Here is a 12,942-nt window from a genome sequence, read left to right on the forward strand (position 1 = left end):
ACGACTGAACCAGAGCAGGAGACCTCCATAAATGAAGGAAGTCATAGGTCAGATATGTCTATATGAGGTGTAAGGTTTCTGATCATTTGTAGGTTTATTTAAAGTTAATGATTAAAAGTGCTCCAAATATCACAAGAATAGAAGCAAAGTTAAAAGAAATTGCCCTTGACCCATAAAGACCCAGTGCTACTTTTGTGGCATGATTTTTTCCTCTACATTTTTAACCTTTCTTCAGTGATTTATCACCATTTACTCTAATATTATGCTCTGTATTTTGCATTTTTAAGTGAACATCGGGTATTGTCCAGTATTTAATTCACTGATAATGTAGATATTTATTAAAGCTTAGAGTAAATCCAAAGGTTATTATATCAAAACAGAGAAAATGGAAGAAAAAGTATCTTTTTCTGTAAAATCTATCATTAACTGAACATAAACCAAGTGTGTTCATCCACTGCCATTGATTAAACTCCATGGATTGTACTAGTGAATCAGTGTTGTAGAAGATGATGGTGTCTCCACATTCACTACGCCTCTGAACGTCCAAATGGGTCATATGTGATGATCATGAAAAGATGACAAACTGCAATTTACACCAATTATTTACATGTATTGATAGGAGCAGTAGATCAAACAGTTATTACCCTGCCCCACAAAGGGGAGACAAGAGGTATTATTTTTGGTTCAGTTTGTTTGTTTGTTTGTTTGTTTGTTTGTTAACACTCTAACAGCAAAAGTCTTGGTTGAATTCATACCAAATTTGGTTTATAGATTGCCATTGACTCAGAATAAATGTCATTACATCTTGGAAGAAGTAGGTCAAAGTTCAAAGTTTTTATGAAATTTTCAAATCTTTTTTTCCCCATTTACTTATAATCGGCGAAATTTCAAATTTCTGTAGCAGCAAAACTCTTCCTTGAATTCCTACCAAATTGGGTTTACAGATTGCCATTGACCCAGAATAAATGTCATTACCTCTTGCGAAAAATAGGTCAAAGTTAAAATTTTTTATGATTTTTTTACATCTTTTTTCCCCCCATTTATTTGTAATGGGCAAGATTTCAAATGTCTATAAAAACATCAATTTTGTTTCAATTTACTTCAAACTTGGCACATATATAGAGGGAACTGATATGCTGACATCAGCACACATGTAGACATAATGACATCAGCTGGATTGATGCCAAAATAAGCTACAATACGTGCCAGGGGCGAGGTTTGTTGTGCCTGGCACCACTTGTTTAAAATTTTATACCAGTAAATAATTTTGGTCGCTGGTGGATGTTTGGGTTTTTAGGGATTAAAAAGTTAAAATGCTTATGATTGCAATATCTATAGCTGCAAGTTTATAATTCATATCTCAAAAGACAGAAGCAGCAGAGAGCAGGTACCCAACCTCCACATCATGCTGTTCTCAGATGTCTTAGCCTTAATCTGTTTGATTAAAATGGAACAAGTGTAAATCGTACTGTCCTGTACACTGTAAAAAAAATCCTGTTGTTTTTACGGAAAAAAACTGGCAGCTGTGGTTTCCAGAACAATACTGTAAAAAACACATCCAACTGTAAATATATTTATGGAGTAACATGTAGATTTAACATTTTAAACATGTAGATTTAAATGGTAAATGGACTGCACTTATTCAGTGCATTTTATACACATTCATGGTATCCAAAGCCACCAGGTCAATTTAGGGTTCAGTGTCTTCCATGGACACTTTTTACATATGGACAGTCTGAGCCAGGAATCGAACCACCAACCCTTTGGTTATTGGACGAGCCGCTCTACCAACCCTACCAACCCATTGATTTACAAATTTAAAATGTTAGATTGTTAAATGTTTACTTTTTTATAACTTTATTTTATTAAAAAAAAAAAAAAAAAGGAAATAGGCTGTTATTTCAACATTATAGTCTTGCAATTTAAACGGCACCACATTGTTTTTCAATTTACAGTTGTATTTTCTAAAAACAACAGAAATACATAATTTCTACATACAAATCTGGTTTTGTTCACATACTCTTTCTGTAAAAACTATAGCTATATTTGATTCAATCGTCAACACAAAAATCTTTTCAAATAAACTACTTTGCTTTGTATTGTCACTTACAGTTTTTTCTGTTGCAATTTTACAACTTTTTGGTGTTAATTCTACAGTCATTTTTTTTACAGTGTAGAACTATTTCACAGATTCACAAGTCTATAGAGTAACTTTTTTTTTTTTTTTTTTTAATTTTTTTTAATAAATATTGCTCTGTGCTGTAAAGACAAATGTCAGTATTTGCAGCTTACTTTCCAAATGTCACCAGATGCTCTCCTGCATTACATTTTAAAAGGGCACAGGGGAATACATTTAGTCTGACAAAGGTTTTACTGTATATAGAAAGTTCAGGTGAAACATTTGACCTCTCTGTTAGTCTTTAACTCCTCACTTCATCTGAGAGCTTTTACCATGGACTGATTAGTGATTAATAATTGTATTTATCAGTTCCTTATTAGGTTGCCACATTTTAAAGTCACTGACACCTGCAGCTTTCTCACTATTCTTACAATGGATTTGTTATATATATTAAATATGACGCCACTGTCAGACCATTTCTAAGTGGGTCAAGCCAACTATAGCCATAAATAGACGTTCTCTGTGTAAAAGGAAACTAAATCCAATAATACAATGAATTGAAGGACACCTACATAGACTATAAGGTCACCCTGTCGTCGCATATAAAACAATACCTGCCCCAAAAAATAAAAAAAATAAAAACGGAACCCTCAAATGTAATTTTATAACCAAGATTACGCACAGGGACTGGAGTGGTGGAGGTTTAATTAGGCTGTAGGTTACATTAGAGGTTAGGCTGCTGAGTGGAACAGACAATAGCCTAAGCCTTCCTCCTCCCTCCTCCTTCTCCTCTTCCTCCTCCCTCTATCAGGCTTTATAAATGAGAAACCTCAGGAGACTGGTTACTCCTTCACTTTGCAGAGGATGGAACACAGTGATGCGCTGGGATTAGACTGAGGATGCAAACAATGACACCCATTTAAGCTACATCTGTATCTTCAAATTCGGTTAAGACTATCCAAGTGTTTGATTCTCTGTATATATTTTTGCTTTTTGAGACTACTTTTCAAACTTTGGTCTCCTGAGATCCACCCACCTCTGCCCCCCGCCCCCCCCGGACTGTGCGTCTGCGCTGCGCCGCCATGTGCGCGCTTGTCTCGGCGTGGCTGTGTCTGCTGCTCGGCCTCCTACCTCTGGAGATCCAGTCCCGGGCTTTGACTCTGCAGAGCTTCACTCACAGACACAGGTAGCACTAACTCACTAAAAATGAACATAGAAATGGACTTAATGTGTGCAGGAAAAGTGTGAAAAATGATGCTTTAGCTGTAATAAATCTGTGATCTTTTTATACTGTAAATCAGCTATTATCAAAAAATGTTCCCAAGTGCAAATAAAAAAATTAGCTAGTGTTAGTTATACTACTAAATTTTGTGATATAGGAAATGTAGGTATCTAAGGTAAGTTTGGAAATATGCAGCTAAATGCAAAAAAAAAAAGTGCAAAATCATTCTATATTTACACATTTTATATCAAAATAGAAGGACAAACTTAAGTATATCTCATTCACAATTGTAAAGATAATTTGATTAAGTCATACTATTCTACAACTTTACATAGTGTGTCAGGCTCAGGTTTATAACATCCTTATTTTGTAATACTTTTATATTCCTTGTTCATTTTATGACATTATATTTTATTTTCACATTAGATATGTCAAGAAACTAGACATTAAGATTCCAGTCTAGGTTTCATTTCAGTATTAAGTCTTGATCAGTGCCTTATTTCAGCCAGCCACCAGTTTTAATTTCATCTTGATAACACAATTTACATTTTACACTCTCTACAGATGCATAATTTCTTTTTGTAAGTTTCAGGAATTTTCTTATTACTGTTGGATTCTTTGTATTTTAGACCAATTCAGAAAAAAACCCCAAAAACTAAATATTTGACAGTAACAGTGAACTCTGAGAACTGTATAATGGGGACAGTATAATGGGGACAAGTCCAAAGGCGAACTACTTTCTGAAAAGTAACATTGCATTATTAATTAGTTTATTTAAAAAAAAAAAAAAAAAAAAAAAAGTTAAAGTATGATCAATCAAAGGGCAGTTTCAAGGAGTATTAAAATCCTGTTTGTTGCCTCCTGGCAGTCATTAATGTGAGAAAGAGGTCTAAGAGCAGAATGAGGTTGGTTTCAGCAGCAGGAGGTGTGACAGAGGTGAGGGTGATTTACAGAGATTACAGACGAGAACACATGTGCATGAGGGGCCAAGCAGCAAACAAATCACAGAACATACCCTGCAATAACACAGTCACAGCAGCATATTTTCTAATGTTTCATGTTGTGTTGTCTTTAAAATTCCAATGAAGCTTTTTAAAGGGTTTAGGAGATGCTCAAAGACATAAAAGAAGACAGAGGATGTCAGCGTAATGCAACTCTGCTGGATGTAAAATTATATTATTTCAGGCCTTTTGCAAAAAAAAAAAAAAAGATACAAAATAAAAAATAGAAGAAAGCGGCAAACTGTTTAATTCAAAACAAAGAGAAAAAGAGCGGAGGGACTATAGGGGCAGAAGTTCTCTTTGCTCCAGAGAGTTGTGAAGAGCTTTGATTTTGCTGTGTGTGTGTGTGTGTGTGTGTGTGTGTTCTTCAATGAAGAACCACATGCTGAGCTCTAACTTGGGAGGAATGCTGGTGAAGCTCCTTGTTCTCAAACTCTCCAATCCACCAGGACTCTCATACAACACGTACACACAAGTGGGAGAAAGTGTGGGAGAGAAGTTTTAATGGAAAGTACAAAACATTATGGAGCTTTCATCTCAACTCAAACACTAAAATATTAAGTTACTCGAGTTGGAATGTATAAATGTGGGTAGCATAACAGAGATAGATACATATGGGTGATGAATTAAAGGAGAAAACACTTATTATGCCGGAACAGTTTTAATACACTGATTCAGAGTGAGAAACACTGTAAATATTCCTTCCTTCCTATTTGGTTCCTATTTCACATCAGTTCATACTCATGACCCCATTCAGCGGATGTGTAGATTATAGCCTTTCCATTCTAGAGCCCATGTCCATTCATTTTTCCTTTAATTTGTCACTTGCCTGCATCTGTCTGTCTGTCTGTCTGTCTGTCTCAACTAGGGCTAAATGGTATGGACAAAATTTCATATCTCGATATTCATGCCAGATATGTCGATATCAACATGATACGATATGACTATGGGTTCGGTGAAAACCAAGCATTTTTTCAGAAAAATACGAAAACATCATAATACAAAAGAATGTGGAAAGTGCAGTTTTATTTATAAGAACTCACTGCCAGTCATCAAGATTAACATAAAGTATGAATAAATAAATTACAAATCAAACATTTTGAAAGAGCTGTACATGCAGGGTGAGCGCGGGGGAAATCTATATCGTTTATATCTTTGCTTTTTCGATATTAATATCTTCAATGTTCATATCTAGATAAAGATACGATGATGATATATCTTTCAGCCCTAGTCTAAACCACAAACAGCAAACTCCAATGTGTGAATGGTGTCATAAAAAATAGAGCTGTATCTGCTGCTAATGTAGAGTCTGTTCACATGAGACTATCCTTTCAGGAGACAGTACTATCAGTGAGACTTTGTGTTTTATATCAATTTACACAGAGCGAATTGTCTTGATAAAAGTGAGAGTGAATCATATCATTGCTGGCATTAAATCAAAGGAATCAGTAGTTTAGCGCTGCACATTGTCACTGATAAAACCAGCATGTAATGAGACAGGAAAGCTATTCAGTGTCCTACATTTCCTTTTTATCAGAAGGTACCTCAGTGCCAGGTTCTGTTTCTCCGAGACAACTGTGTTCTAACTCTCCCCACTGGTGGCCTTTTAACCATGTGTATCTCAATACATGTGCATGTGTAATGACAATGCACTATTAGTTTCCTTCTGACAGTCATTAATGTGCAGACAAGTCTCAACATATTCTGTATGTGTGTGCTTGTGTTGGTAAACCACTTGTTGCCAGGCACTCACATGTCACTTGCACGTTTCTTATTAACGTCCGGCCAAATATCGCTATTCCAGAGTGTGTGTACATGTGTGTGTTTTATCCAGAGCTGCCAGAATTCAGAATCAATTTAAAAAGTAGCACTAATAGAATAGGGACAGCCTTACAATTTTGAGTGAGACACTAAGTGAATGAGCGAATGAATGAATGTAGTGTATGTGTGTTGGCAGACGTAGAGGCCAAGGTGTCCAGCCAGAGGAGTGATCAGAATACCAGTCAGGATTACTTACAGGATAAAGATCATATGGTTTTCTGGCCCACATTTCACACCAAACAAACACAAATATTATCTTTCTTCATACATCCCTCTTCCTATATTCTTTGTTTTGTACTGCATTCATAGTTTAATGTTGTGTGAGCACACAGATACAATGACAGATATAGTGTTTTGTCCTCTTATGTGACAGTTGTACGTCATGTGGCTGGTAAGTCAGCCAAGTACAGGCAAAATTCTGCTGCTACTTTACATTATCCATACTCATTTCTGACTATTCACGTAGCCAACAAAGCCGACTGAACTTTTGAACGTCTGAGTGAAAACTGGGGTGAATGAGGAAGGGGAAAAAATGCATTGTTGTGATGTGAGAAAGAATTAAGACTTGACGGCAGAGAGGGGAGAAAGGAAGCACTTAGGGAAAAGTGGCAGCTTGAGAGCTTTTTACTACCCATCTACCTCTTACTCTGAAGTCGTCACTGTGTTTTTCTCTCTGCGTCTCCTATTTTTTTTAATATTTGCCAGTTTAGATACTGTTGTTGATGAACTGGACTACTGTTTTTTTATCTGTGCTGGTGAGGATGAAGATGCATGAGATTGTGTCAGCTGGTGTTTGACTTTGTCAGTTCAAACCACTTCAGTCTGGTTAAGAAAACACCTGTAGAGGTCACTAGCTGGTTTTCAAGGCTTGCGATCTTCATTTTTTAATTATTGACCAAAAACAGCTCCTCAGTATTTAACTGCCCTCTGCAGGTCCACATGATGATGACTAAGCAGCATGTAAAAAGGACTGTTTCGAGGCCTGACATAACAGAAACAGTTACTGTAATTGGCAATGACACTTGGGGGACATGGACTTAACACCATGAAGAGATGAAAACTCTCTTCACAGTATAAGTGGATAATGGAGTAAGAGGGATAAGGAAATTTTCCATGGTCATTTTCATGTCTTTCTCACTGTATCATCCTAAGACCCAGGAAAGTAAAGGTTTGGCTTTTGTACATTAAATCATTGTCTTGATTGACACTGGTTTTTTTTCCCCTGCATTTTATTAATTTTTTCCAATTATACATGACAACAATAAACACAGATCTAAACCATGATGAAAATCAACAACCAAAACACCAATCAGACAAAGACATAACATTAATATCATTCATGACAATACCACATGAAAGGACAGTGCAAGTACTCTCAACTTAGATAAATAATCATTTAAATTATTCAAGGGAATCCAAAGATCTTATACAGGGCTGGATCAGGATTGAGGACAAAAAAACTGAGAAAATTGCCTGTTGCTCTGATTTTATAGTCTTTCAACTTCATATATGTGATGATGAAATGCACCCCCTCACCTGGTGCAACAGTTTTTTCAGATACTTTTTTTTTTGTTATGGAATGTCCATTGCACTAGACAGCATTTTCTTTTTATTATTATTATTATTATTATTATTATTATTATTATTATTATTATTATTATTATTATTATTATTGTTGTTGTTGTTGTTGTTGTTGTCATTCATTTTTTAAAGAGCATATTTTGCATTGTAGCATTCCTGATGTAGATTTTTATTGCCACATTTTTAATTAGATGAACCCATGCCAACAGTTAATTGTAAATAAAGTAGAGCCAAAGAACACAGTACAGTTATCTCTTACATATTACTGATGCTAGTTTTATGCTGTAGTTGCAGATATGTGAGTATTTATGCTTAATAAGGGAATTGCCTCAAGGATCAATAACAGATAAAAACATAATGATGAGATAAAGCTGGTGTTACAGTGAACACACACAGACACACTCAGATACAGAGATCGTCTAATACTTATTCACATCCCTCTGTCTATCTCCTTCTATCTTTCCTTCTCACTTTCTCTTTCAATCCTACCATTCCCTCTTTGTTCCTGAAAAAAGAAGAGACCACAGACTGAGTGCACTGGACATTCTTGCAGTACAAGCCTGACTTCCTGTGAGGCATTTCATCTCGTCTAAGCGATCCAGTTTCATTCAGAAACCCGAGCAGGCGTCACTCTGCATCATATGTGAATAGGCGGTGTGTGTGTCTGGAACTCATCCTAACTTTTTTCTTTCCTTTTCTGTTTCTCTGTCACATCAGGTCAAGCTTACCCAAAAGCTCAAAATACCCAAAGTCTACATTAACTCCCATCATGCCTACTGCCTCTGATCTGTCCTTCACCCTTGAAAACCGCATCTCCCATGGGAACAGACAGATCATCTGGAGGGCTTTGATACACAAAGAGCCTCCACAGCGATGGCCCGACCCGTTGTCTGACCAAACCAGGGGAGAGCTACAAGAAGCACCAGTCTGGCAGCGTGGGTCACGGGGTCGTCGTCATGCCAACAATGGAGGCAGTAGGGGCCACGGTCATCTGATGAGGGTAGGCTGTGTCCTCGGTACCTGTCAGGTCCAGAACCTCAGCCACCGTCTCTACCAGCTTATTGGACAGAGTGGGAGGGAAGACTCCTCCCCCATTAACCCTCGCAGTCCTCACAGCTACGGCTAAGGTCCATCTACCATGATGCCTTTATAGACAAGGAAGTGTCCCAGGTCATTGAATGTCAGTGTCTTCTCATCTTATCTGCTTTGTCATTAAATGATAATTGCAGTTTATCACAACATGGGTCTTATTGTTGTAGTTTTGACCATCTTTCAAGTTTGTATAAAAAGTAGAAATAGAAGGGAGGAGAAATTGAAGCCCAATATAAACATCCTAGGAGGCTTTGGTTGAAGTTTTACCTTGGGTTTCCACCAAAGTTTACACTTACTGTAGATTTACAGATCAATAGAGTTTTACTTTTACATAACCCTATGACATAACAACCAGTCATGTTGCCTTGTCCTACACTGCAGTTCCCACATGTCAGAGATTTTTACTTTCTAAAGCAAATGCATGTAGAAGTTCATGTCAGTGAAATAGCTGCATCCCATTTAGGTATATCAGTTTCAAGCCTTGAAATTGTGCACGCTGGTTCACTGGAATGGGATCCTGAGACATCAGAGACAAGGATAGAGACATTATTAACAGCTTTACAAGCCGAAAAGGCTGCTGTGAAAAAGCCTATTACTCCAGGAGATATGGACAAAACTACAAGAGTAAGAATTGTCTTTCAACTTAATATCAAAGTGTTAAATGTCTTACTCAAGCCTGTTCCATGCATTTGGTATTAATCTAATACTTGTTAAACTATTTAGACACTGAATTTGTACAGAAAGCCTCTTTTAGTTTGGCCTACCTGACTAATGACTGCTGTCGTCATCGCTGGTTTTGATCCTGCTGATCTGAACTTGTCTGAGCTCAGAGATAATCCATCCTCTTCCTTAAACGCACCCTCATCTCTGTCCCCCTCTCTGCAAACAAGTAGCTTTACTTCCGTGCAAAAAAAATAACCTCTAGCCAAACCCCATTAACCCTTCACCCAAAACCCTGCTGTGTGCACTCTGCAAAAATAACCACTAACCCTAATCCATGCATGATCAGTCTACATGGTTCTTCACATCTTGTACCCATCTGTCAGGTGAACCTATGAGGAGACAGCTACACCCAAGAGTGCTCTTATCTGTTAACTGTACATGTACGATGCTTCCTTTCATTTATCATTATTGAGCCTTAATTTTGTGTACTCAGTTTTAAGGCCTTATAGTCTTATGCCTGATATTTCTTCTTGCTCAGATCATTCATTAATCAGTATCACTGTGAATATTCACTATCAAAGTATTATCTCAATCTCTGTTGTGTACTGTTTTTCTGTGTTTGCTGTTTCATCTGGTTTCATTAGTTGTTCCTACAGGTCAAATGTTCATAGGAAAGCATGAAAGCACTTTATTGTTCTTTATATTAAGTATGACTTGAATTTTTAAGAAAGTGTATTATTTAACTTTAAATTAATGAAAGCGTTATTTCTGTAAATATATCACTTTACTAAATATCCATGCCCTTTTAAAGTGTCCTTTTGTAAGTGATCTAATACATTGTTTTTACAATAGCAGCATTCTGTAATAAAACTCAAATCAAACCTGCACGTTTTGTGTTCATCTCTCTAACACTATAAGGTGTCTCAGGTGTGACCTTTGGTCTAATAATGGCAATATAATTTATGAGTGGAAAGTAGGGTGTGTGTCATTTTTGTGATAGCAAATTATAAATCTGAGCTACTGAACTCAAACACAGAGCTGAAATGATAATAGAAGACAAAAGTCCTGAATAAGATCACAGATCAAGCAGCTGGTCCAGTCCAGATGGTGATGAAAACACTTTATAGTGTGTCAGGCTTAGGTCCATACCATCCTTATTTTATAATACTTTTATATTCCTTGTTCATTTTATGACATTGTATTTGATTTACACATTAGACATGTCAAGAAACAAGACCTAAAGATTCCAATTGAGGTCTCAATCCAGTTTCAAGTCTTGACTGGTGCCTTACTTCAGTCAGCCACCGGTTTTGAATTTCATGTTGTTAACACAATTTACATTTTACACTCTCTGCAGATGCATAATTTCTCTTTGTAATGTTTCAGGAATGTAATTAAGATAAACTTTACTGAGTTATTATTTAGGGATCTAGGGCAGTGACCCATCATATACATGGCATACAACAGTACAGTTCCAAAAAAGCTGGAACATTGTACAGTGTAAATAAAACAGACTGAAATGATCTGCTTAAAATGAGAAAAGGTACCACCATACAACAAAAATAAGGTAATTTTGTATTTGATGACAGCAACATAGGATGGGAGCAACAAAACATTGAAAGAACAAGTGGTACAAAAATGAAGGTGAAGTGGGACGAACACTTTGCAACTAATTGGGGTAACTGGTGACTAATAATTAAGTTAACTGGCAATAAGTCAGTAATTTCTTACAGAGGCAGAGTCTCAGGCAGAGTTTCATCAATCTGAAGAATTGCATCTAAAAATTTATGGAACAATTTCACAAAAATGTTTTTTGGGGGGGCACAGGTGGCTCTGCATTGAGACCAGGTATGATTGTTTAATGGATATAGATGTGTGCTCTCAGGGACACCTCCAGAGGTCACTGTCTAGGCCATTTGTTTCCAGTGGGAATCATTTCAACATAACACAAAACAATGCATTAGCTGATAGCACAAGCTTCATTCATATAAAATCAAGTTATGATAAGAAAACAGTAAAGGTAAGACGAAATACATAACCATTCCTTCATAATGCAACCGTTATATTTGCTCTTCTTTGTCTTGTTTAGTGAGTTTTTTCGGTAGAGAAATAAAACTTGTACTATTGGATCTGCTTAGTGTTAGCTTAGCGCTGCAAAGTTTGTCTCACTGGTCGGTTGCTTTATTAACCCTATAATGCCGAATGTATCATATTTGATACATGAGTTTTGAAGCCCTCTACATGATCAGTGTTATATTTTTTCTTGAAACACCTGACATATATAATTAGATACATGCAATACACAGATAATCCACCAGGGGGGAGGAATTCATTCACCAGAGGCCTTTCCAGTGACACTACAAGATTGTCATTAATGAGGAAGGAGGCAGAACTTTGCCAATTTGGAAAAGGAATTACCAATTTGTTGGACATGTTTGTGTTATATTATGTTTTTGTTTGTTCAAAAATAATAAAAGTAGAGCACTGAGCTCCGATGTATCAAATATGATACAAAACTCAAACTCAAACTTGGAAATCGATATTTGAAAAAAACATCTGGGGGGTTGTTCAGAAGGACCAATAAAGGCTCCAGTTTCAAAGAACTAGAATTTTTTGCCAATGATTTAATGGTTCAGGCTTTACAGGGTTAAATTATTCATGACATATGCTGGTCTCAAACTGTTAGCTTGTTTTAGATATTTGCCCATTTAAGTGCTTGTTTGGATTGTGTGCTGTTGTCTGACAGAACACATTTTTTGGTTATGTTCTATTGTCAATAAAACTATGTGTTTATTATATTAGCAAATCACTGCATTCTGTTCTTATCTACATTTTACACAGCCTCTCAACTTCTGCAGAAATAGAGCTGTTATTAAACATCAAAATGACGCACATTGCTCAGAGCGTCTGAATGTTTGCTTGTTTCTTTGTGGGCATGTTTGTGTATCCAGTCATTGACCTCTCTGAGAAGGAACAGACAGCTGGTATGGCAAAAGATCTGTCAAGAACTACAGCGACATGGGCGATGTCTTGTCACCTGGACAGCCATCATTCATCCTCTGCTCTGCATTACAGCAGGAAGAGAGGACATTTAGTCCAAGGCAGTGAGAGGGACAGCGGTGACCAGATGGAACTGATACCAAATGGGTCCCAGGGATCAGCGTGAACTGTATGTACAGGTGCAGCTCAGAAAATTAGAATATCATGAAAAAGTTCAATATTTTTTGTCACTCATTTCAGAAAGTGAAACCCATATATTATATGGACTCATTAGACATAGAGTGAAATATTTCAAGCCTTATTTCTTGAAATTTTGATGTTTATGGCTTACAGATAATGAAAACCCAAAATTCTGTGTCTCAGAAAAATAGAATATTGCATAAAATCAATTAAAAAAGGATATTTTAAACATAAATGTCAGGCTTCTGAAAAGTATGTTCATT

The 12,942-nt window shown here is 36.6% G+C and overlaps 1 protein-coding gene across 1 annotated transcript; it reads left to right on the top strand.

Annotated features, from left to right (window-relative positions):
- Positions 1 to 2,970: 2,970 nt before the first annotated feature.
- Positions 2,971 to 10,384, top strand: adm2b (adrenomedullin 2b). Its single transcript, XM_030137414.1, has 2 exons — positions 2,971 to 3,305; positions 8,462 to 10,384. Exons 1-2 carry the CDS (start codon positions 3,202 to 3,204, stop codon positions 8,868 to 8,870), a joined length of 513 nt encoding a protein of 170 aa, XP_029993274.1. The 5' UTR covers positions 2,971 to 3,201; the 3' UTR covers positions 8,871 to 10,384.
- The last annotated feature ends 2,558 nt before the right edge of the window (positions 10,385 to 12,942 follow it).

This window comes from Sphaeramia orbicularis, chromosome 6 (genome assembly GCF_902148855.1).
Source record: "Sphaeramia orbicularis chromosome 6, fSphaOr1.1, whole genome shotgun sequence".
NCBI lineage: Eukaryota > Metazoa > Chordata > Actinopteri > Kurtiformes > Apogonidae > Sphaeramia > Sphaeramia orbicularis.

Coding starts and splice junctions, on each gene's coding strand:
- adm2b (XM_030137414.1), top strand. CDS start 3,202: ATGTGCGCGCTTGTCTCGGCGTGGCTGTGTCTGCTGCTCGGCCTCCTA. Junction 3,306..8,461: donor AGCTTCACTCACAGACACAG/GTAGCACTAACT, acceptor CTGTCACATCAG/GTCAAGCTTACCCAAAAGCT.